General features: G+C 42.6%; 1 protein-coding gene across 4 annotated transcripts in view; it reads left to right on the top strand.

The window, feature by feature from the left end:
• The window catches only part of RUNX2 (RUNX family transcription factor 2), a 157,656-nt gene that overhangs the window by 77,734 nt on the left and 53,348 nt on the right, over nt 1-26,574 (top strand). For 3 of the 4 annotated variants that reach the window (XM_066180066.1, XM_066180065.1, XM_066180064.1), the window contains one exon: nt 11,339-11,911. The exons of the other annotated variant lie outside the window; for it this stretch is intronic. In XM_066180066.1, coding sequence (XP_066036163.1) covers nt 11,339-11,817 — 479 coding nt within the window. In that variant the 3' untranslated portion in view covers nt 11,818-11,911. Of the gene's footprint in view, nt 1-11,338; nt 11,912-26,574 lie in introns of those variants that run through there. 4 annotated transcript variants of the gene reach the window in all.

Below are 26,574 nucleotides of genomic sequence, written 5' to 3'. Positions count from 1 at the left end.
GATACAGTGCCTCTAGCCCTGCTTTATGGCTATGTCTAGGTGTGTTCTGCTGAATTTTGTGGCAGCTTGGTATCTAAACAGACACTGAGTGCCTAAATCCATGGATTGAAACCTCTGTATATCTTTACACAGCTCAGTATTTTTGACTCTTAGCTATGAGAGCAGCAGCTCCAGCGAAAACAGCCCAGCAGTTGTATGCAAGGTTTTCCTCCATCTTCCTGAAGCTCATGGTGATGGTTACAAGTCCTGCTCCGTGGCTTGAGAGCCACAGCTTTGCTCCTGCTATGCCAGGGGTTGTGACACCCCCAAGCTGTTCTCACTCTGCCCCATGACACGGGAGCAGGATTCGGCTTGGTGCTCACCCATGGCTCTCCCCACAGGGCTGCCTCTCACCCTGAGCCTGCTGAAATTTCCTTGGCCGGTGAGTCTTGAGTCACTCTGACATGTTTGACCATTTTATCACAGGGCCCAGTGTTTACTACTGTTTGTGTTACTTGGGGGGAATGCGTTCTCATTGTAAGGGAAAAAACTCTGGCCATCACAGGGTGAGTTATTTTTCACTGTTTTCAGTCCAAGAGCATTATTGCGCCTGCTGCTAAAATCCTTAACCTAAGATGGAAATGCCTCCCTGGTATCTCCCCTCTTCTTTCTCCAGTAGCCAGAAGTCCCGTGGGTTAAGTGTCCTCATCCCCTCAGAGTGGCTGCTCCGTGCAGCCCCAGCTCCGAGCACAAGCAGCCGCCTTCCCCTGCCTCGGGAGGAGGTGCGGCTGTTCACCCTCTGGGCACACGGCACTTCATGCCGGGGAAGAGGATTAGAAATCAACATCATGGCCTTGCTTGTGGACAGGGACCGAGGCTGAAAATGTCCTTTGAAGGGAGAAGTTATTTTGGAGGAGAAAAGTATGGTTTTAATTGTTTAGATGAGGGGGTTTCATGTTTTATGGATGTCTAGGGGCTGAGGAGGTGCTCCTTCTTTCTCTGTGTACGATATTGTTCAGAGCAAAAAGAAATGGATTATCTACATTTGTGAATTTAAGTTTTTTTGACCAGAAATGTAACCATTTGTAGGGTTTGATTTTTTTCTCTGGGAAAAAAAGAAAACAGAGCGTTTTGAGAACAAGGCCGAGTAACCAAAATATGTTTGTTTTTGTTTAAATTGCTCAGTAGAGAAATCATCTCTTGTCTATTGTTAAGAGTGAAGTTTAAATCAAAGGCAAGTTCTACATATTCTAAAATATACAGACAAGTCTTTGAAAGCAAAGCCAAGCCAAACTTTTTAAAAGAGACCTTCTCCGTGATGCAGAAGTTTTCAGTTAGTTACTGTGCCGGGGCTTGAGTGGAAAGAACCAGCCTGAGAAACAAATGGCAAATCCCCGTTTCAGCGGCGGAAGCCAGGAAGAGCATCATATTAATAGCACACGAGACCTTTCCACAGCCGTTCTAGTCCAGGGCTTTTCCAGCAGCAGTGAGGAAAAGCCTTTGCAGTTCGTGGGTATTTTTTTTTGTGTTCATATTTGGCTGTGGAAGTTTGAAGTGAGCGGCAGAGTGAGGGAGTGGAGGGCCCGATCGTCTCATGTTGGGTGGTCCCTCCTACCACAAATAACCCTATTGGAAACAGAGGGACTATTTGTGGAGTCATTTGTTTGTCAGGAAAAGTAGGGTTTGTAGGATACGGCCCCAGTTAGAAGCCAAATTCCTGGTTATTTTCTCGTGATAAAAAGGCGGCTATCTGTAGCAGAGATGCACGTAGCATCTCTCCAGTTCCCATTTGAACTCCTGCCATTTGATCTGTGTTACTTCCCACTTCCTCAGCCATGCAAAGATTATTCCAGCACCACAGTAGCTTGGATGAGCTGGGTGCTTCCTTCCTGCCTGGCACTGATGTGGCCTCAAGCCCTTTTCTGCACTATTTGGGATTGTTCCTGCACTCTGGTACCCATCAGTGAGGGCATCTGGCAGTTTCTCTTGAGCTTTGGCTCCAAGCACAGCAGGCAGGTGATATCCACCACCTGCCTGGCAAACCAAATACACCATCCCACAATAATCCCTGCTTTTAGTATGGCTTGGGTACAGCCAAGCCTATCCAGGGCATATCCCCTCCTGAATCCGGCATTTTCCAGGAGATTAACTTAATCGACAATTCATCACCAAGTTGAATTTTTGGAAGGGCAGGAAGGAAAGGAAAGGAAGGAAAATTTGTAAGGGAAGGAAAAAATTGCTCGCACAGGTTAGCAGACAGTGGGACCTGCCCAACCCATACAGGCTGACACAGGCAGGGCCACGGCTCTGATGACCCCATGTGAGTTTAGCAGATGCCAGGAGGGCTTTCTGGGAGCTGCAGGAATGCTGATAGCAGTGCTCTTATTTGGGGGAGGAGTAGTGCTCTTGTATTATTTTGTGACTCCCTGTTTTGGTAGCCATAAGTCATTAGTTTGTTTTAATTTTCTTTTTTTTTTTTTCTTTTTCCCCCCCTTGAAACTGAAATAAGGACTAAAAGGGAAGAATTTTCCTTCTTTTTTCCCTCTTTTTTTTTTTTTTTTTTTTTTTTCCTAATCTGAGGCACACTGCCACATCTGAAGCCACTTGGCTTATTATGGATTTCATGGAAACTGATTCCCTGAAAGTGTTTCCATATGTGTGTTCCCAATATATCCCATCCTTTTCTAAATGGGAGTACAAACTCGCACACGAGCTGGAAATGGCTTCAGGATGTGACAGAGAAGTCATATGACTGGAGTGGCACTGTGTGTGGCCCTCTCTGAAAGACACGGTGTCCTGTGTGCTGGCTCCCATCCTACAGTAGATCCAGTTTCAAAGAATATCTTCCTTCACGGCTTCTTAAAAACTCTTAATCAAGAACCAGCAAGGAATCCTCTGTCCTCCGGAGAGTTGTCCATTAGCTGAATGAAATGTGAAAGGAAAATTTGGATGGGATGGGAAAAGGAGGGGTTTAACGGGTGAAATAACAGAGCAATGCCAAGGGCTTCCCCCCCTTCCCTGTCCCTGCAAAACATAGTTCCTTTGTGTCTGCTTGAGGATCAGATGGTGTTTCTGAGTTAGTAGCATGCAGTGGAAAAGTACAATTCATGACAACATTGGAAACAAATATTTATACTGGACAGTTAAGGCACATTTTTCTGAAAAGAAGAAAAAAAAGAAAAAGAAGGAACAAAGTAGCCTGTGAACCATGATGTATATTATCTTCCCATTCACTGGATTTACTCAGGTTTCCTGTCCCGCTGCTCTCCATCACCGTGCCTGCTCCGCAGCCCTGTGGTTTCACCCCCTTGCTGTATACAACACTCTGAGGTTGCTCTCCAAGAAAAGCCTCAAGTGTTCCTGCTGATGCCTTTCGGCTGGTGAAGAGCAGCGACAGCTGAAATTGAGGCAGGAAAAGTTGGGGAAAAGTGAGCGGAGAGCGCTGAGCTCTTGTGTGCGTGTTTGTGCCAGGTGGAGTTGCAGAGCTCCTGGACTTAGTTCCAGGAAACTTTATTTACTCTTTGGTTCCAGTGTAGCGCATAGATGGCCTAAGACTTTAAACAAGCAGGGGGCTTTTGATACACTGCCAGTTCCTTTCCACTCAAATCACCCATGACAGCTCCAGACTGGAGTCTCTGAGATGAGATAGCAAAGGCTGAGAAGTTCAGAGGCTCCCCATCACACCAGGTCAACAGGCATCCATGGGTGGCAGGTCATAACCACCAACCCAGGATTTATTTCTGTAATGTGACCATTTGTCCCCCTTCTGTGGTTCTCATTAGGAAGGTTTATAAATCCTGTATAACTGAGGCAACATCTATAAATGAGATGGTGGTGGCCGAAACTTCCACAGCTTCATTTCTGCTCCCAACAGTCCATCTAGGAGGTGCTGGTTGTTATGTTTTTCTACCTATTGATGTTCCCTAAATTTTAGATGAGCTATCTCTGGGGGTGCAGAGAGCAGCCACCTGTGATTCAGTGCATAATGTCACCCAGCAAGACCTCAGTGCCTTAAGGAAAGCAGCTTCATCCAGCAGCAAAGTGCTATTGAAGGGGCAGGACAGGTAATGACAGAGCCCAGGCTGAAGAAATGCAAAGAGACTCCAATTTTGGTGTTAAGCAATATAACATCTCTGTTTGAGAAACGCTCTCCTTTATTTGCACGAGTGGTACTTTAATGGTCACTAATAACTATGTTATTTATGGGGTGTTTCTCCCAGCAAAGGGCTTAGGTGCAGCACCATAAATCCAGTGAAAACATCTATCTGCAAATTAATCCGTGGTATTTTAGGTGCCAAAGACCTGTTACCTAAATACCAGGAGGCACCAGCGTGCAGTTTACTGTGTGAACTGGGGTACTAAGGGACTATGAGAAGGGATGCACTGGAATTGGGGTCTTGCCTGATGTGTGTGAGGCTCTGAAAGGGTTAAAGCGTTCCTTCCTCCCTCTGACTTTTGTGAGACTGCTGTGATTAATAATGTTGCAGTTTAAATGGTCCCAACTAGGCCTTGAAGTTAACACCTTGTTGAGGTGAAGAAAAGAGGAGGGGGGTGCCAGTTCACACCTTTTCTGCAGCTATTGTTTGCCAGGAGACCTTTTTGGGGTGACTGGGGGGGGGGGGAGAAATTGAGAAAAAAATAATGTCAAATGCTTTTTTACTTTTTGTTTCTCCTGAACTAAAGGGAGGGAAGAGAACATTTAGAAACATATAATTTCCTATGATAAATGGTTCCAAACATCCAGATGACACATGCTCATCCGGAAAGCAAACCCAGAGAGGGAGAAGCCCGGTGCATTATTTCTGTGGTGCTGCATGGCCCTCGCCCTCCCAGCACGTAGACACGCTGCTGGATGTGTGGGAGGAATGTCCCTGAGCTCCAGAACCAAGCTGAGCAACAGTGTAGGTTTGTGGGATCAGGACCTAACAGCTACAGCAAAGAGTAGATACGGGAGGAGGTGTTTTGGGATCCCTGGGAATTGCAGTCCTAGGCGCCATTCTACAGTGGGAAGGTGGTACAGCAGCTTTGGAAAAAACAGAGGCTTGCCTGGAAGAAAGCAGAAAGATGTTGCTGTGTGTGATTCAATAAACACTTATTAGCAGACGCAGGGAGCAAGAATTTAACAAAATGAAGAGCAAAGTAACTGTCCTCCTGATACAGAAGGATGCTGGGGGAAAACCCAAAGGGGTCCGGATGGAAAATAATCACTCCCCCATTAAAACACACTGCAAAGAATCCTTCAGAATGGCAAAAGCAAGAGCTCAGAAATTAGAAAATCTCAGTACTTACATTGCCTGTGCAACTTTAAAGAAGCCTCATTCTGCTTATGCATTACATTACAAATTTTAATTACAGGATCACATGATACTTTTCCCACGGGATTCCTGTCTCATTCAGTGCACAGGATGGACAGTGCTAACTTAATGAGCAGCTCTTCAATATTTTGTTTGCTTCTTGTTCTTTGCATTTCCTCAGGCCTTGCTTATTGCAGAGCATTAAGTGTTGTTCTGAAGAAGGAATCCTTAATTTCTTGCTTGGCTTTGCTCTAAGATTTCTGCCGTAGCATTTGTATACAGTTCATTGCAGTGCAATATTCCCAAGAAAAAAAGAACCCACTCTAGAAAGAGAAATGGGACTGACCTTAAGGTCTCATGCCTGCCGTTCAGTGCACCCTCTGTGTGTCACCTACAGCACAATTTCAGCTTTGTCTGTATCCTTGTGTTCAGACCTGTGATCCCGTTGGCTTCAGCTGCAGCTGGGAATGTTTAGTGCACGTGCAAATCAGAAGCCAACATCTTTACTGCACACAGAAAATGAGGGAAGTGAAAATGGGATTTGGAGATATTTCAACTGAGTCATGTAGGAGCCATGTGGCAGAAACACATATCAAATCCAGTTAACTCAGGAAATAATTGGGTCTCTCTTGCCTTGTTCACTTCACCCCTTCTGATTTCTTGGAGCAGTGGATCTGGGGAATATAGAAGACATGGTCTTCTCTATTCCTCAGCTTGGATACATCTCCAGAGGTGGCCAGCTTGGGAAGGTAATGATAAAGGAATAGGATCTTGTGTAGCTGAATGCTTTGTCATAGTGCATTTGGAGAAGTAACTTGAATGCTGGTGTTTCCAAAGTTTCTCACTCTTCACATGGTAACTTTAATAATATCCCTTTGTTTGCCTCTGGTTATGTTTATAGTTTCTCAGATTTCTAAAAAAAACAAACCACAAATAACCCCACCTTCCCAAATTTTATTTTGCAATGTTACACGAACACCCACATGGTCTCCTTTCACTCAGGGTCTGCCATCCCAAAGAATGGAGCCGTCAATGGACTGATCCTTCATTAGGCTGGCATGGGGACAGGTGGCACTGCCCCTGTGTTTCAGCAATGTTTGCAGAAAAAAATGCTAGGATTTGTGACTCCTGGTTTTCATTCCAGTCTCTAGACAAGTGTCTTTGTAGGGGCACAGACTCTTCTGCCCATTTTTAGTCAGAGCGCTTATGATTTGTTCATATTTGGCTGGATTTTCATGGCAACATCTCTCACACAAAGGCCACTCCTATTCCAAAGTTCAAGTCCTTACTTCAAAGCATGGAACTGGTACAGCTTTTCAAAGGAAGGCTCCTCGGAGTTTAAGATTGGTAAAACAATATATTTTTCCCAGCAGAAGAGTTTCAGCTGAAATTTTAAAAACAAATAAATGCATAAATCAAAATTTAGCCTGAGACAGACGCCCAGCATGGACAATTTCAGCCAGAACATTTAAAGTTTGGCAAAGCTGTAAGAGACTGAAATCGTCTCATCATGTGGAGTGTGTGGCGTGCTTCATCCAAGGCGATATTATCAGCTGTAAGTAATCCAGGCTGCACTTATAATTCAGAGATGTAGATGTTGGGGAAGAAAAAAACTATTTTAATAGGTCAATTAGTACAATGTCTCAGCCTGAATTGAACTGTTGAACAAAACCCCACAAGACCTAGTTTCAACTTCAGCAAATGTCTTAATGCTGAAGTTCCCCGAAACACAAGGGAATCATTTAGCTACTGGTAAATAAATTTAACTATATGTTGCTGAATTTCCTCGAGACAGGCTGTTCAGCATTACTCTGGTTTCATGCATGGAAAGATTCTGCATTGACTTGACGGACTAGAAATTTCCCTTTGAAACATATGCAATAAGCCAAAGGGACTTTTTTTGTTAGTGACCTTATAGCATTAAATAGCAAAAAAAAAAAAAAGTAATGATTTTAAGTTATAAAAATATCCTGGAACTCTTTAAAGTAGGTATCAGTTGGCTGTACCTACAAGGAGTTAATCTGTCCACAGTACGTTATGATCTTTAATAACTGGGAACGATTGGCCAAAGTGCTGTAAACCTGACAGAAATTTGTTGCCTGATTCTCTGCAAACCACAAGCGCAGCTTATTAATTGAGACCTGAGCATTAATTTGCACTAGCTGGCATCTGTGGGATGAAAATGCAAAAGAGAAATGACCTCAGCAAACATGCAGCTGTGAATGGTGGAGTTGCAAAGCTGCAACAGGTAAAATTGGGTTTTAAGTGCAAACGCAAAACAATTTGAGCTGGCTGATGGCAAATGCCCAGGTCTAGGGTTTTTAATGAGGCTTCTGCATCAAAATAAGTGAAACCACATGGAATTTTAATTATTCTTATTCTAAATATGAAACACACTGGAGCAGTATTCTTGAATCTGGGATGTTAGCATATATATTGGGATATTAACATGACCACTTTTCTGTTCTAAACATTCAGCTCTCAGAAAACTGGAGTGCCAGGCTATGTTAGAGGAATCAGCCTGGAAAATTTTAAAATAGTTTAACCTGGACTCATTCAGACATAAAGTGTTTTGGGTTTTTTTTTTTCAAAAATACACCTTTTTCTAATTTTTTTTGTTATTGTTAAGCCCAGTCAGCTGATGGGACTGTAGAGCAGAAGATCACTTGCTGTGCTTTTCAACATGTCTCTCTTTCTGGTGGCACAAAATAAAGTCTCATCTCTTTATATAAGTGTTGTTTTGCAATGTGGTGGCCACGATGTAGGGCGGAGGGTCTATGCTTCACCCATTTAGTGCAAGCTATCACGAGAGTGGGAATTCACAGATGCAAATGATTTTCTTGCTCTGACGCAGGAAAAATTAGCATAAAACTTTAATCCTCCTGGAGAGATGAATAAATACATAAGTTATTATAATATTATAATTATTATATTATGAATTTTATACTTGCACTGTCATGTTGTTATATTGCTGATCCACATCACCGTTTGTGCACAGCTAGATATACAAAGATGGGTGCCATACCAGGTAGAACTATTTCTCTTCCCAGCCCAGCAAGGAGTTTACTATGCATAAATGAGTAGGCATCTGGGGTTTCCAAGTTAGTACCAAAATCAACCTTAACATAAGGAGGTAACACAGAGAAAGGAGGAGAGTGAAAATGCAAGATTGTGTGAGGGTGGCAAGAAGCTGAGGTTTAGAGCTGACTTTTTAGTAAGTTTCCCTTAGAAATGAGACTTTGGAACAGAGAACTTTTTCTGATCTTTAAAAATATCTTTACATAATGGAGATACAATAAAACTGGGAACAAATTGCAGGGAGTTATGGAGACAGCAAAAGGCACTTGGGCAAAAGGGGAGTTGGAGGAGTGAGTGTGCAGGAGCTGTGCAGTCAAAACCATGACTGAGATAAGACAGGGTTATGGTTATTTGGCCTTTGGGTAAATACAATTGTGCTTTACAAGCAACAGTAAAAACAAACAAGTGTGGATTTACTAGGATACATAAGGAGGTCTGCAGCCCCACATTTGAAATGCCTACGTGTGGTGTGCACATTCCCAGTCATTCCACACAGACATAATCTCTTGGCAGCACCCATGCAGATAATATTTGGATCTGGCTCTGAAAAGGAGATTGCTTTTAATGTGTAGAACTGTGTGGAGACCTTTGTATTAAGAAAAAAAAGTATTGGTTGCAAAGAAACAAAAAATACCAATGTTCTTCTACACCCTTAGACTTACACCAATTCCACCTTTGATTGCAAAAGTCTTGTTTAGCTTCTATCAGGGTAAACTAAGCAACTCTGTTCATGCTGGGACAGTTGCAATAACAATAAATTTAAAAAAAGCAAAAAGAAAAGAGAATAAGCAGTAGCAGATTGAAACTCAGTATTTTGAGCAGCTGGGGAAATTATGTTCTATCCTTATATTTCCAGATACGTATCAGACCTGTTCACAATATAAAGGATAGTGTTCCAAAATTACAGCTTTGAATCTGGGTGGTATTGCCTCTGGCTATTGTTTGCAGTTGGGAATGAAAGAAGTTGCATCAAGTAGTAGAGTGTTTGCTGTAAAGGTACAAGTTATATTACATTCCAGGGCGCTGTGGTTGGAGGGTTTGATGGTGGAGACAGACCCATTCACCCATAGGTCACTGATTCAGTCCCAGATAAAGATAATAGTAATCACATTGTCATCAGAGTTTAGAATGGGCTTTTACTGCCCACTTAAAGCTCTGTGCTCAGTATTGTTAGAGATGGAGGATTATAATCCCCAAGTTTCAGGCTGATTTGTAGGCTTGGCTGGCTGTGGGGCAGGTCCTCCAGCCTGAACCTAAACTGTGCCTGAGCTTTGCCCCACTGCTGCTTTTATATATATCATTGTAGACATGGGTACACTGAGCTGGGAGAACAGGCAAGAATAGTGATCTAAATCCCAAATGTGCCACAAAAGGTGGCAGAGGCAATTGAGTCTGTTGCTTACAGCAGAGTGGACCAGGAACAGAAGGACTGGAGAGACCTTTCTTTTACACAGCAAGGTCAGCAGGGCAGATCTGAAGCCTGCCTGCAAGGAAAATCTTTGCTTCATCTTAAACTCAGGAGACACAGAGCATTTCAGTGTTTAGCACATCAGTTTGGGATCTAGAAGATGTCATATTTTCCTTTTAGTGAAGTCAGGTTCAGCAGACTGACAAAGAGGTGAGTGAACCCTTGGATCTGGAGGGCTGTAAAGCTGTAGGAGTGTCAGCTGGGAAGTGCAGGGAGGGTCCATTTGATTTCATAATTTTCCCCCTTTGTTTCTACCCAGCTCTTTTCAGCTCTCTAGAAGTACATGTGTCTGCTGCATATTGGCCATTGCATTTGCCTCCTCCTGCTCTGTACTTCTTCATTAGGCTTTCCCTCTTTCCCCCATCCTTTTCCCAAAACCCTCTTTGTTTCCCATCCTTCTGGCTCTCAGTACGAGCTTTCACCATCTTTGTCTTCTGCTTCTGTCCATCCTACAATCTCCTAAGCACATCACCAAGCTAACATTTGCTTTCCAGTCCTGCTCCAAAGCTTTGGGTGTTTGATGTGGGATTAGAAATTAGGCAAAATGGTTTTACCCATCCCTGTTCTGCGTTAGACTCCAATTCACAGCGTTAGCATCCAGACATTCACAGTAGTCATAAACTGTGTGGTCTTTTTTTTTTTTTTTTCAACCAGACTACAGAGACTACATACAAAAACAATTTTTTTTCAATTGCAAAAAGAGTGTTGGGCTTGTAATTTTCCATCAACTTCTCTGAAGACTAAAATCTGCATCTTTGCTATCAGCTCAATGACCTTGTTCATCCTTTGGATGCAGCAAACTGTTTTTTAGCCAAAGGAAGCAGCTGAGCGGATTCTCACCTAAATAAATTGATTTAAGGCAAGAAGTGGGTCGTAGTCACCCCCAGTGTAACTCCCATGGTGTCAGTGGTGCAGTTAACTTGGTGTTGCCAGCTCTTGTAGATTTACTACAAGTCGCACAGCAATTTGTGCTTTTCTGGAAATCCAAGCTCCTGTCAGCCTGTGCTGAGGTGGGAATCTCAGCTTTCGTGCACAACCAGACCTGAGTTTCTCAAGAGGCTTGAGCAAAAAAACAGAGACACATAACCCTCAAAACTCTGAAACCAGAAGGCAAATCAAGTCCAAGTCCACCTTTCTTTTTTTGGTTCTTTTTTAATCTCTTGATTTTAGCTTTTTTTATTTCCCCTTTCTTTTTTTGGCTCTTTTGCAATCTCTTGATTTTTGAGATTTTTTTTTTCCCCAACCTGACTCATGACTTTTGAACATTTCAAACGCTTTGGCAATGCTGCTCCCTCCATTGGCATCAGTGGAGTTAGACCAGGGATGAGTTTGGCCCAGCGTTTCTAGAAGACAGATGTGTGACTCTGTTCCTTGCAATGTGTTGCTTGATATGATCTGCTGTTCTCTTGGGGGCCAAAAGAAGTGGGTTATCTTAGAAAAATAAAATTCTATCATCACGTGATACAAAAAATGGTATTTACAGAATTGTTTTCCCCCGTCTTTTGTTATAATTTTTTAGGTGCTTCAGAGCTGGGCCCATTTTCAGATCCCAGGCAGTTCACAAGCATTTCATCCCTCACTGAGAGCCGCTTCTCCAACCCACGAATGCACTATCCAGCCACCTTTACCTATACACCGCCAGTCACCTCAGGCATGTCACTGGGTATGTCCGCAACCACTCACTACCACACCTACCTACCACCACCCTACCCCGGCTCTTCCCAAAACCAAAGTGGACCTTTCCAGACCAGCAGCACTCCATATCTCTACTATGGCACTTCGTCAGGATCATACCAGTTCCCCATGGTGCCGGGAGGGGACCGCTCCCCTTCCAGGATGCTCCCACCGTGCACCACCACGTCCAACGGCAGCACACTGCTAAACCCTAACTTGCCTACCCAGAGTGACGGGGTGGAGGCGGATGGCAGCCACAGCAGCTCCCCAACCGTCTTGAATTCTAGTGGCAGGATGGATGAGTCCGTTTGGAGGCCGTACTGAGATTTCTTCCATAGCCGGCCCAACCTCCGCAAGCCAAAAAAAAAAAAAAAAAAAACCACAAAAAAAAAACCCCACCAAAACACCAAACAGTCAACTAACTACGAAGTGCCTGGTTTTTGTTTTATTTTTTTTGAAAAAACAGATTTTACCAATATGTGCAACTGTGTAGATGGGATGATAATGGCCATAAATAACACAAGATTTACCAACATAACACAACTCATGTTTCAGATTATGTGAATCAAAGCACATATTTTCTTTTTTTTTCCTCTTGGAACCATTTTACCTTGTTTTATATTTAAAATGTACTTTCTACACACACACATACACACACACACAAAAAAAAATCACCCCTTCCTTTTTTCTTTTCTTTTCTTTTTTTTTTTTTTTGAATTTTTTCCTTCTTTTTTTTTTTTATTTCCCCCTAGAGTTTTGTAATAACTAGTGAGTACTTTTGCCAACAAGGAGAGAACGGACTCCCCAGCTATCAGGAGAAACATGGTGACGCAAGGCAAGGGCTGCATTCCCTTTTATTTTAATAAAAAAACCAAAACTAACCATGAACTCCAGATACAGTTGCAATCATACAACATATGGGACCCTCTCCACACCTGTAGTGCAATTCACCTGGTTTGTATTGGTGCACATAAAAAGGAAAGCAAAGAGCAAGTTGCTTCCATTTTGCAATGATCCATTCAGATGAAAACAGCTGTCCCAAAAAACTCTGTCCAAGCCTTGCTGCAGATAACAGTTGGAATTTCTCTATGTTCATTGCTTTTTTGGTTTGTTTTTGGGTACTCAAAGAGAATGAGTTTTCAAGTTAGGTGAGCCAACCCCAGGGTTTCCTTTTTGCTTTTGTATCCGTTCATTTTGCCTTCTATTAGCCAAAAACCAAAAAATAACAACCAAAACCTTGAAAAACAAAAAAACAAAATGTTATTACTTATGCAAAATATGAGAATGGCAATATATATTATTAGAGCCAAAATGGTATACATAGTATTTGTGTTCGGCTATGTTCTTTTTTTATTTTTTTTTTAAATTATAAATGTGTAAAATTTGAGGTTGTTTGCTAACATGAATCATCATTTAAGTTTAAAAGAATATTTATAATTATTTAATGACATTTGGACCCTTTAAACGTTTCTTAATGTAATGATATATTGACTTCGGTCTCTAAAAGTGTTTTTTGTTTTGTTTTTTATTACATTTCTGCAATAGTGTAAATCTCAGACCTTTACCCAACTCTGAAAATCAGTTCCAGTGTGAACCAGTTTACAATGTGACTTAAAAACAACATACCCAACCTAAATGCATCCACATCAAATGATTTTGGATGTAGGATCTTTTTATATAACTTATGAAGGAAATATTGTGTTTAAAATATTTTTATTAGCTGTCTGGTTGCCTTCAACACAGTCTTGCCTTTTAATCAGTAGTTGTGGAGACACTGGAAAAGTGGTAGGAAGGATGAAATAATTTTCCACCCTTCCCCTAATTTCTTCTTCTCCAAGGATTTTTTCTCAGAACTTCAAAATTTGAAAAGATTCATATTTAAAATGGTCTATTTTGACAGCATAATTTGGATTTCAACAGGGTTGTTTTTTTTTTTTTCCCTAAGAAAAATCAAAACCATTTCAAAGCCCATATTTTGCAAATGATTAATTGTTAAATGTCTCAGAAATGGAATTAAGGGAGAAATGGTGAAACATTTTCCCCTCCCCTTGCAATTTCAGCTCACTTGGTGGAATTAAAAGGTTTCAAACTTGAGACAGAAATTGCCTGGTAGCGAGTCACCACCGGTTAGCATTAAATGCGGGAGCCGTGCGGATGCTCTGGTGGCTCTGAAGCTGATGTGGCTGTTGCTATGTTAGAGGGACTAGCACAAGGGCAGCAATACTCACCTCTGCCCACACAGAAGACATAAACTCACCTTCAAAGCCACCCTGGGGCTCCCAGGAGTGGTACAAGCAGAGCAGGTTGCACCCAAACCCCAACCCGTCATCTGTGCTCAAACTACCCCACAGAGAGGCCTCGGTTTTGCCCAGCCCAGGGCTGCCATGGCAAGCAGGGAGGTGACACGGCATCGACTGGATGTGGTGGGAGCTGAGCCATCCTCCCCACGCTCTCCCCAGGCAGGTGTTAAGCCTGGTTTAGTGGGATGTTCAGCACGTGCCAGTGGGCTTGGCCAAAGCTCCCTCCTTCCATTCCCTCAGTCACCACTGCCCACAGCCTCCTCCAAGCTGCTCCTTGGGTGATCTTTGGCTACCTCCAAAGTACGGCAGTAAATCAACGTTGGGCACAGCCACACAGAGCCAGACACCACCCTCACTGCTCGTTAGCAGCGAAGCTGTTAAACGAGCTGCCATTGGCATGGTACATCCCTCCAATCTGCGTGATGACGTGCTCTTAAAAGTAATAAATTAATAAAGTCTTTGCCTTCTAAAGGTTGTATACCAAGTATGCTTAAAGTATAAGTAAGACACTTTGTTTTTCTTCTAATACTTAGTTTTCCTTCAAAGATGGAAGCTGTAATTGATTCTATTTATTGTTGGTTTGTGGTAGCTTGAAGCATACCACTGTCCATTTATTTGTAACTGTAAAGTAACATTTGTTAGTCTCAGCAGCACTTAAAAAACCAGTGTCTGGTTACACATTTCAGTTTTGTTTTTTGTTTAGTAAGCAAGAGAAAAAGAGATGTACTGCCAGTGCAAGCTGTTTCCTATTTAATAAAAGGTACTATATTTGTACATTATTTGTTATTGCTGAGAAGGGCTTTTTAAGGTTTACTGTATGCATATTAAGTAATTTTTAGGGTGCTTTTGTGTTGAAATGTTGTTAAGAGTGGCTGCAGGCAGCAACCCAGATTTTCTTTTTTTTTTCCTTAAGACTTTGTTGTAAAATTCAAGCACTTGGTTTTTGTTTCTGGATAAATCCAGCACAGACCAGACTTTTGTTTTGCCCAATACCGACAGGACTCTGTTTGTGTCCACGCGGTTTTTCAACTGGACCTTTAGGGACAAATGTTGAAAATGTTTTCTCCGCCCAGTCAAGGTGCGTGTGCCTGATCCGGTTGATCCATGCCCTCATCTGACCTGGCCCTGCCTTCTTGAGATAGGAAGGAAAGGATTTTCTAAGCACCTGTGGACAGAGGAGCACCACCCCCTTGACTTTCAATAGATCCCCATGCTTCTGAACACTCCTGGTGCCTTTGGAAAATCTGTCCCAGTACATCAGGCTAGTCATGGAGGGAGTTGTACAGGCTGAGGCAGAGATGCTCATCAGAGCTTTCAGAAAATGCTTTCAAGTTCACTTGGAAATGCTCTTGAATCAGATTTTCAGACCCAACCGGTGCTATGTAGTGAATCATATCGATTTATCTGAGCTTTTGTGAGGTGCTTGGCATCACAGAACAGAGATTTCTCAAAGGTACGACAGCCCTTCCCTTCGGGCAGCGGCAATCTTTGGCACTGGTCTTAGATCTAAAGAAAAAACATTGCCTTTTTTTACCTTTCCAGCTTTCTTATCCTACCAAAGACTGACTTCCAGCACAACAGGCACAATGTCCCCCTTGCTAAACAGAGGATTAAATCCTCCTTCTAAGGGTGACCAGATCAGGTGCAGTGGGTCGGGACAGAAGAGTAAAGCAAATTATTTATCTGACAGCATCATTCACGTGGCGTTTATCATTTCTTTTAAAAGCCCAGCTGCTGTGTCTTTCTTAGCATTGAACCTTTGTTGCCAGCAGTCCCCTGAGCAAAGATTTACCAGTTTCCACAGGTACCATCTGGAGTGGGGAGAATTTTGCACTTTCACCCTGAGCAAAGCAAGGCTCAGCCCCACGCTGGGCTGCAGCAGCAGCAAGCCATGAGCAAAAGCAATAATTAAACCTGGATCAGCCATGAGCTCAAAGAAGCCCAATTCTCTGCCCCCCTGAATTTCTTGTTTTTAAATAGAATGCATTTCAGTTTAACATTTTCTGAGAACTTTTTTTAGATGTTTGTTTACTTCCATGTTTACAGATAACTCTTTGCTTTTTTTTAAATGCAGTACTTTTAAGTATATCAGCCAAAACCATACTTTTACAGTAACTTTAGGTAATATGAGTGACATTCCAATTTTTTGTTGTTAAATATGCTTTACCAATCTTGAATTTCTGCTGGAACAAAATATTTGTAGCATTTTGTGTAAATACAAGCTTTAATTTTTTATTTTTTCAAATGCTGTCACCCAAGATTTGCTTTTCATGCACATATTGTACAAACACACTCCGCTTTATGCCACAGACGATGATTGTGGATCAGTTTACTTCAACTTCAAAGGGACTATTTGTATTGTATGTTGCAACTGTAAATTGAATTGTTTGGCATTTTCTCATGATTGTAATATTAATTTGAAGTTTTAATTTCATTTTCAATAAAATGGCTTTTTTTTTTGTTAATGTTCTTCTACGCTTCTTTTTCTTCCTTGTCTCTTCTTGGCACCAGGCAGGGTAAAGCAAGCACATGGTATGACATGGGATAGGCTGTCTGTGACTGACCCATTAATTCCTGCACCACCTGAATTTTCAACTAAATATAAAAAGCAAGTTTCCAGGCCCTTGGGTGGTGAAAGACACCTTCTAGACTTGATCTCAAATGTCGCTTCTTTTCCCGAGCCTGCAGATTTTCAAAAGTTGTGTTTCTTAGAGGAGTGCAAACTGCTCTGGTTCATCTTGCTAGGTCATTTACTCTGGAACCAAACAACTGGCATTAGCCAGGACATTCCCAGGGAAAACTGGGATAGATTTCTAATGTGGGAAGGTTTTGGATTTGTGATGCTTTTCCATGATGGGGGTTGAGTTATCCCCACCTCTTCCTGGTCAGACGCGAGAAATGTAGTCACAGATAATCTTGTGATTTGCATGGCCTGAGGCAAGAATAGTTTTCAAGCAGCAAAAGATGTATGGATTGGGAGGGGACTGAGGGAGGAGGCTATTTTTCCTCCAGCTTAGTGTCAGGTGTAGGAGGAGATGTAGCTAATGAAGGTGAGGTTAAGTTCACCCAAGGCTGTCTGCAGGAAGAGAGGACAGGAGTTGTGTGCAAGCTTGTGTCTGGTTTCATAGTAAGTTCTTGTCTTTTTTAGCTTTTTCTTCAGTCTGTGAAATAGAAATAGTAGCACAGAGAGGTGTGAGTTCAGAGAAAGGGAGAAAGGTCTTTTACTCTGAAGTTTCAATGCCACTGATACTGACTTTGGGAGCTCTTGTTGGCTTTATCATGGACCTACACATTTCTTGTGTGGTGGTTAAAGCTTGAGGGCTCTTTTGTTACAGTTCATAATCCAAGTCCTGATTGTAGGGAAGCTTGATCCAAGAGTAGGGAACCAAGCAAACCAACCAGTATTCTCTGGTATAGTTACTACAGAAGTTGTTTTCTGGGGGACTCATGCTACAAGCACTAGTGCTATGATTTTCTGCTGCCCTCTGGCACACAGATTAATCCATATCAGCTACTCACTGCCCAGGGGGACCCTCTTTAGAGTCTTACTTTCATGGTCACTTAATCCAGATTCTCATCAAAGGTAATAATAATAATAAAAAAAAAATCCCCATTTTTTATGGTGAAGTGTTGGAACAGGTGCCATGGGAGATTTTGTGGCACCTCTGCTCCTGGAGATTTACAGGACCCAATTGATAAAGCATGGAGCAACCTGGTCTGACCTCCAAGTTAAGGCTGCTTGAGCAGGAAGTTGATCTGGAGACCTCCCATGATCCTTTCCAAATTATCCCATGGGCCTGTGAGGCAGGCTGGGAGCTGCCTGGGAGCTGCCTGCTAGAGGTTGTTGCCTGAGATAAAAACTGCTTCTGTGACTGTATAGAGAATACCTATTCAGCTAAATGAAATCTGAATAAAGTGGTCGGACAGGATTAAACTCATACATAGGCAGGTTACTGAGGAGTTACAGTGAAGTATCTTTCATAGAATCATAGAATGGTTTGGGTTGAAAGAGACCTTAAAAATCAGTTTTTGTTGGTTTCTGCACGTTTCTCTGGGATATCTACAGCAGACATGGTCAGCAGAAGAACCGATAGAGCTGAACCATCCCTCTGATCCAGTACAGTAGTTCCCACTGAACTTCATGCTGGAGATGTAGGGTTTTATTTTTTGATTTGTTTACCCTGCAGCTTAAGAAGGCAACTCTTTTGCCTTAGAGAAGAAATCAACCACTCTGGAGGCAAGTTACCACCACTTGTGAATGTGGAGGACAGCCTTGTACAGAGACATGTGGAGTGGTGGGGGCAGATAAGACTCAAACTACTTTAGGAGATGAGTTAGAGATGTTTCCTGCAAGGGGTGGTGGCTGTTGCTTTTCCTATCACTCAGTGTCAATAAATAGCATCTTGGGTTTGGGTTGTGAGGGCTGAACATCAACTCTGAGTCACTGAAGTCTGGCGTTGCTGGTCCCACACAGTCGTACACTGCCTCTCCCTGCTGGCCTCGGTTTTAATTTTTTAATTTCCTGTGGCTGTGAGCAACACTGGAAGGGCTCAGAGCATCAGCCTTTTTTGTGCCTAAAACAAGCTCTTTGGGAGAGGTGGGAGTGAGAAGAAGCAGGGTCTGACTTTATGGTTCAGCACCAAACCCTGTTCTGACACCAAATAAAACATTCATCAAGCTGTTTATTGGGGAAAAGAAGGAAATAACCTCAGTTGTATACCCAAGGATTGACATGAACTGCCTAGTTACCTTCTGCATCATCAGGAGGAAATGTATTGATATTTTGAGGTGAAATTGCTCCCCTGGGTAATCTCTCACAGATGACCAGTGTTCTGCACTGTGTCCACCACGTACCACCACCACTGTTCCACCATGTGGGGGGCCGCACAAGAACATGTATTGGTAGGGGTGCAGTGAGGGTGTCCAGCTCAGACACTCACCACTTGGATGAACGCTTGTAGAGGACAGTCCAAGAGCATGATTCACTAAAACATTTGTTGGATGGGTTAAAAATTATAAACAAATCTGTTAGAAATGCCTAATCCTTGGACAGGTGATGGGGACAACTGTGACATAAAATACTGGGAGCAGGTTGAGCATTTCTACTCAACGTCTTGAAGAAAAGTTTTAGCACAAGCTTAAAGCAAAAAATTAAATATTCAGCTTGGGTCTTCTGTGATTATCTTTTCTCTTTAGATCTACTGGTGCAATGTCAGCCTGGGATGTGTGGAGATGTTCCCATGAGGACTCTTTGTGATACGTGTATGAGTTTGGAGGGGCGAATCTCAGCATTTACCCCTCTGGGAATAGGAAACTGTTGGCGCCAGTAACAGATAAAGCCATAAGATAGAAAGAGAGCAAAGCCTAAACTTCCTAAAGCTTCTGGTGATCTGATGCAGTGCAAACAAATAACTTGGGATGTACAACCTAATTTAAAATTGAAGTTCTCAGGCCTGCCCTGCTACTCATGTGCACATTTATTGCCTGTGTTACTTAGTGTATATGCAACCTGCATTTCAAATGTTGACTGTGTTACCTAAATAACAAGCAGACTTGTGTTTCCCTACTCCAGTTGTGTGAGTTTAAAAAATCCCTTCTAGTATATTTGTAAGAACTTCTAAATATGAGGCAAATTAGTTTTAGTTCTGTAGCTGAGAAATTTCAACATCATCTGTGATCCTCCAGACAGCTTGTGACTCCTCTTTTAATGCCTCAGTTTCCCTAAATATAGATCAGGGATTTTGTTATTTCCCTACTGTGTCAGGGTGCCTCATGGGCTCTGTGTTTACAAAGATCTTTGAACTTTGGTTGTTACTGTTGTTGTTGTTTTGCTTTTTTTACTACAAATCCAGTGTTTGGTCTCACACCATTGGATAGTGTCCTTTGAAGCAGCACAATTCTAAACCACATGTTTAGAAAAAAATGACCCAGTTTCCAGACTGCTGATCTGGTCAAATAACAATGCGGAGCTGAGGCCAAGTCACGCTGCCTCAACAGATTTACTCAGGATTTGTGGTGGGGCAGGAAGAAAATCGGAGATCTCTGCAGTCCATGGAGGCAGCCCTCGGCTGCTGCCTCCCGGCAGTTTGCTCGGGATGAGCAGCTGGATCCTGTGGGATGTCCCAACACTCAGAGAAAAGCAAACAGCCCATGTTAATGTTGATACACCGCAGCAGCTTGCCAGTGATTAATGTTTGCCACGAGGCCAAATTCAGATGGTGATTACGCCAGGAGAGATCAGCTGAAGTCCCTCTATTAATAGTGCTGCGGTTTTCGATGCAGCATTTTCCTACCCGTAAGTGTGGGTGTAATCAATGAAGGGTCACTGAGGTGTTGGTTGAGTGAAGTGGAGGAGTCTCTGTTGGTCTCCTGGCTCAAGGGAGGCTTGATGCAGGACCACAGCCACCAGATCCTCTCAGCAGGGCTGTGCCCAGCCAGTTTTGGTGTCTGCTAAGCATGGAGATAAAGTCAGGGCTTCAGTGGAGCATTCTATCCCCAAGCTTCTCCTGATGTCCACCTCCAACCTTCTAAACTGCCGTTGGTGACTTTTTCCCCAGCATCTGCATTAGGGTTTGTTTGTCCCTGCCTTTGACTTTGGGCACACAAGGTACAAAAAGGGTTTAAAACCTTGTTGCACATCTATAGGGCTCCAGCGCTTAGTGACCTCTCCTTTCCCCCTCAGCTGTATTCATAGAATCACAGAATGGTTTGTGTTGGAAGAGACCTTAAAGATCATTTTGTTCCACAGCAAAGAATCTGTTCCTAATATCTCATCTAACCCTGCCCTCTGGCAGTGGGAAGACGCTCCCCCATGCCCTGTCATTCCATGCCCTTGTCCAGAGTGGCTTTCTCTTGGAGCCCCTTTAGGTACTGGACGGTGCTGTGATTATTCCTCCAGCCTGTGACTTTAGGGCACTATTAAATATAAAATCAAAGCCTAAACACAAAGGCAGTTCCTCAACCCCCCACAGCTTGGTTTTTTTTTTTTTTTTTTTGATTTCCAAAGAAGTCCTTGATAGCCGAAAATGATGCTGCTGCATCCAAACACTCTGAGACAACTTCTTACAGGAAAACATAATTTTTATCCCTGCTCCAGGATATGTGAGGCTGGTTGGAAAACGTGAGGAAATAGGAAGGACAGGCTGCAGTAGAAGGGATAAAAAAAACAAGTAATCCAGACAGATCTCAGGAAACTTGGATGCAAAGGATCTTTGTCCGTTTATTACCAGTAGTGATTTTCTCCTAGAAGAGCAGGATGCTCTCATCTTTTAATAATAGCCAGGCCAGATGCTAAAGTCTCTTCTGCAAATACTGTAAAAGTGAGGAAAACAGCTGATTTCTGTTAAGATGAACACACCAGGAGAATAAGCCAAAAGAAGTATGAGAAATCTCCAGAGATCTGTCTTAGCAATGCCACTTGGCAGCTGGATCTTAAAGTCAGAACTGAAAATCCAGCCAGTGCTTCTGTCCCTTCACTGATCAGTCACCGTGTGCGGAGAAGGAATTCCTGCACTGTCTGGGGATTTGGAACAGTGCTGGCAGGGATCTCACCCTCTGTTTTACAGAGCTGCAAAATTCACAGCTTTTGGGGGAGCTGTAGAAAATACCAATTCAACAAGGCTTGCTCCTTGCCATGGAAAATTGTTCCATGCTGAGTAGGGGCCAGTGGTTTAAAATGGCATTTTTGTTCCATCTTTTTTTGTACTTTCCTCTCTGCCCTGTGTTTGTTCTCAGTATTTTTTATTTGTCTGGAAGACATTAATTCGAAGTACAAGATAAAGACAGGATTGGGGTTTCATAAGGCATTGTATTGAGCATTAAGGAAGATGCCTGTGCCTCTTCACACTGTCCCTTCAATCCTCTTTTCCTTATGTTCAGCACAGAAACATTTTTTCCTTCTGGGCAGGGATCTTTGAAATCATGGTAAAATCTCTCATATTTGTAATGTGCTTATAGGTATTGGATGGAAAGTGTTAGAGAAAAGTAGAGTACATGGTGACATGACATTTTGTATTTCTGCAATGGGGCAATGCCCAAGAAAATGAATTAACTGTGTATCACGGCCACACATTTTTCTCAGTGCTGACTGAGTGGCAGTCCTCACAAACAGTTCCTAGAAACCAGAAAAAAAACCTATTGTGAAATGATGGGAAGAACTCATTCAGTGTTTAGGATTGCTGCCTAATGATTGCAGATAAAATTGTTTATGAAGAACTTGTGCAACCCCTTTTCTTGCCAATGAGGGTAGGTTTGGTACGTGCTGTTTCAAACTTCCCTGTCTCTGCCTGACCAAAAGGATCCCCCCAAACGATATTTTCATAAGTTTACAGCTAGGAACTTATTTTGATTGCTTGATTTTACAGGGCATAGGGACTTTTTTTTTTTTTTTCAGTGTACTGCTTTTGTTTATAAAGGGCATCTTTCTGGGGATGGGCATGTCAAGACTGGCATTTTATTGTGGGCATCTGCCCTGGAGCAGCGCATGAGCTCCTCCATGCCAGAAAATACCAACGGATAATGTGCTGATGTTCTGCAGCATTACCTGATTATCATGGATTTACAGAGCCAGGTGTTTGTGGCAGAGAGGGACAAACCTAGCACCCACCCTGTGTCAGCAGCACCTGTGGTGAAGGATGGAAAGAAGATCCTCCACTTATGGCTGAGGCATGTTCTCCTGTTCAGAGACAACTGCCTGTATCAGGTTTCACCATCTGGAGAAAATTTAAAATAGAGATAATTTAGGGCACCTTGGTTGCCGCCTTGGTGTGACAACCAAGAGACAGGAAAACACAAACCAGTGGTATTTGAACAGACCGTGGTGTGCAGGAGATGTCACCTCCTCAGGGGTGTTCAGGTGGGGTCACTGGGGACTTGTGTCCATCGCTGTGGTGGGGCTGAGAAATGAAACCCTGGTGAAGATGGACAAATGAGTGCACACCATAAATAAAAGTCATCTCAGATGCAAATCACCATGCTCAGATCCTGGCTTTGCACTGGAAGTAATAGGGTCCTGAAACTTGCCCCTTTTCCAGCTTTCCAGGCAGGTATTGAATGTGTAAGGTCAGTGTACAGATCTTACATTTGGCTCTGTCAAAAAGCAGAGCTAAAACTGGAACCAGTTTGCGCTTTGAGGAAGTGTAGATTTGCTGAAGTGACTGCCAGATTTAATGTCACTGTTGGCCCTTTGGCATTTCAGTTACTGTCCTGTTAAAGTATTTTAATCATAAACCTGAAGGAGCTGCATGAAGGGATCCATCCCTTCCCTAGGTGTATAACTGGCCTCATCACTGGTACATGAAGGGCTTCTCCCATCCCACTGTATCTTTTCAGCCCCACAGTGGGGTTGTGGACCAAAAGGAGGGAAAATTATAGCAGCTTGGCTGGTGCCCCTTGGTCCTGGAAACACGTGAAAAGGTGCACCCAACAGAGACAAGGATAATACTGAATTTGCAAAGGTTTGGTGCTAAAGATGAGAATGACCACAGACCTCAGGTCTTGCAAATGAAGTGTCAAAGTCATTTCTCTGGTGCTTCTTTGCCACAATAACTGAAAATAAGAAAACAAACCACAGAGATGGAAGGCATGAAGTTCAGAAACACATCCACGCCCATGTGCAATACGAGAAAGGGGGCAGCAAAATTTGCAGCTGACTCCAAGAATGAGAAGGAGCTCACTTCTGAGAATGTTTTCTTAAACTCACTCTCTTCTCAAGGGTCCAAAACGAATGGGTGCCTAATAAAATTTGTGCAATGCATCAGATTGGCACTGATGAAAGTATGGGATATGAATGTGAATATGAATATGATTTTGCCTCTGTATTTGCCACCTCGCTGAGTCAATATTATTCAATGAGAAATAGTGTCAGAAATGGGTAAAAGTATGTATGGAACAAGGGAGTTGATCTTGCTGTGAATCCTGCCATTCCTGGTTTATTTAGTTGCTTTTTTACAGCTTAAAATGCAGTAACTGTTTTTCTTCCAAGGGTTTTTGGCTGCTTTACAGTTGTTCTTAAGAAATCAGTATTTCTTCATAAAATATGTACTCATTTGTTAATATTTGTGATGAGGAAAATTTCAAAGAATTGAAAGGCTGTGATGCCATTTTTCCAGAAAAGTCCAGTACCTTGTCAGTAAACACATTTCTCCTTAGCAGGTCAATACCAATCCAAATTAAGAGGAAAAGGAGGGTTCCAATTTGAGAATTTGTTTTCTGCTACAGCTGCTGTAGTTGTGCACTCTACTTTGCCCTCTGGGTTCATAGTAAAGGTTTAAAAAACATTATTAGCAGGATATACAAAGGAATTACTTGCTTCAGGAAATAAATGATAGAATTTAATCCTGTTGGTTTTCCTTTTGTAGCCATTAAAGCCATCTGTATATTTGAGGCAAAGGAAGCAGTGGGAAGCAGAGCTTTGAATACCATGGCTTGTGACTTCTCACCTGATGACTCCTCATAACTCCCAGTGAGATAAGGTCTAGGGATGATGGCAAAGTCATTCCTAAAGCAGGAACTTAATGCCTAAATTGTCATTAAAAGGCTTCACAGACTATACAAGAAGTGTTACACAGACTGTTAATTCAGAAGCTGAAGCTGGATGTCAGAAGGAATATTCCCCACCATGCAGATGACCAAGGGAAAACAGTTCAGCCAAAGATGTTCTCAAAGGCAATCTTCCTAAGTCAGCAGCTAATTCTCTGATATTTAAAGATTAGGGCCAATAGTTTATTAAGGGGTTTTTTTTTCTGAAATATGTATTTATGCACATGATATTCAAATATTTAAAAGGGGATCATAAGAAAATTCCAGCTTCCTTGCTGGGAGAAGCATTCTAAAATACTCCTTTTGACTTTGGGGATTTTTGCTTTCTGTGCACGTGAGCAGATCAGCACCTTGTACCTGGGTGTGTTGTGAAGCTGTGTGTGTGAGCCAGGGCGAAGTGGCCATCCCAAGGAAAACATGATGAGAGAATGCCAGTAAAAAGGTGGGATTTGCCTCTGGTTTAGCAAGGGAAAACCTATTCTCTGTGCAGAAAGGATTTCTGTTTCTTAGGAAAACCAAGAATTTTGGCCTCTGGATTTGAAGGTCACCTGGATAATTAAGTAGTGGCAATGATGACAGTTGTTAATTTTTTTAGTCTGTGTTGCTCAGTGAGCTGCTCCTGTTCTGCAGAGCCCCAGCTAGACCATACCCCCTGGCCCCAGAAATGTGTGATTGGACTGAAGGTTTTCATATAGTTGTGAAGACTTCAGAAGATGGAAGAAGACTTCTCCTTTCGTCAGTGCCTTGGTCATTCAAGCTGCATCAAATCCCGCTTCCCCTCTGTAACTCCAGTGCTAGTGCTGGCGATCAATCCACTGGATATAAGTGAGACAAAGCAGTATCTTTGCTAGACCATCCACCAAAGCAGGAAAAAGTGACAAGTTCTTGGCCAAGTAATTTTTAAGACTAAAAATACATAATAAAAGCAACTTGGAGAACCTGGGAAAAATTGCTCTAAGTTTCCTGTAATCTTGTAAATTATCTGAGACAGTAGAGCAGAGAGGGATCTTGCAGTGGGAAAGATGAGAAGATTAAGTGCTATAAAAACAGTATTTCTATTGTATCCATAATGATTGCTATCTAGTGCTGTTAATATTTTCAGTTCTCAAATTCACCTTGCATCAGTCTTCTTCTTACAAAACACAACAGGTGCATTGATCATTATTGACAAGTGTTTAGGTTTTGTTTGTTTGTTTGTTTGTTTGTTTCCTGGAGTAAAAGAAATGGTGCATGGGCTGTTGCTTAAGGCAGAAAAGCACCCAGGGAAAATGAGGTGTCCCAGGCTTTGAAACATACGAATGGGTGTGATATGTTGTTGTACGGATGTGCAACCAGCACTTCTCAGTTGCACCTGAATAAAGTTTAGCCACTCTCTGGATTAGGCTTAGCCATGAGAAAGCTGGCAGGTTTTGCTTTTCATACTTAATGCGAAGGAAACAGCCTCTGTTTTCTTGATATTTTGACCCCTGTTTTCTTATCAGCCATCACCATGGTGTTGCAAATATGCTGAAAAGTGCAGAGGAAAAGGGTTGAACCACAATAATCCAGTTTCATTATTTGCATTTAATTCTTTCTGACTTTGTCTGGGCTGTCACATCCTGATTGCAGTGTGCCCAGGTGGCCAAGAAGGCCAATGGCCCCTGGGTTGTATCAGCAATAGTTTGGCAGCAGGATCAGGGCAGGGATTGTCTTTCTGCCTCACCAGGACACTGGTGAGGCCACACCTCGAATCCTGTGTTCAGTTTTGTAGCCCTCGTGTGAGAAAGACACTGAGGGGCTGAACTGTGTCCAGAGAAAGGCAACAGAGCTGTGGAAGGATCTGCAGGGCAAGTCCAGGAAGCTGGGGGTGTTTGGCCTAAGGAAAAGGAGCCTCAGGATGGACCTTTTTGCTCTTTGTAAGTCCCTGAAAGGAGACTGTAGCCGCGTGGTGCTTGGTCTTTTCTCCTGAATTACAAGGGTCAGGATGAGAGGAAATGGCCTCAAATTGTGCAAGGGAAGGTTTAAATTGGATATTGGGAAAAATTTATTCACTGAAAACATAATCAAGCATTGCAACACACTACTCCTGGAAATGGTAGGATCACCATCCCTGGAGAGATTTAAAAGATGTGTAGATATGGTGCTGAGGACATGGTTTAGTGGTGACTAAACAGAACTGAGTTAATGATTGGACTCAATGATCTTGGAGGCCTCTTCCAACCTTAATGTTTCTATGGTTCTATGATCCTGTGTCTACTTTGTT

Source organism: Chamaea fasciata, unplaced genomic scaffold (genome assembly GCF_029207755.1).
Source record: "Chamaea fasciata isolate MVZ Bird 193981 ecotype frontalis unplaced genomic scaffold, bChaFas1.0.hap1 SCAF_3, whole genome shotgun sequence".
Taxonomy (NCBI): domain Eukaryota; kingdom Metazoa; phylum Chordata; class Aves; order Passeriformes; family Sylviidae; genus Chamaea; species Chamaea fasciata.
The sequence above is the reverse complement of the archived record's forward strand: the minus strand, read 5'-3'. Positions and strand labels throughout refer to the sequence as shown.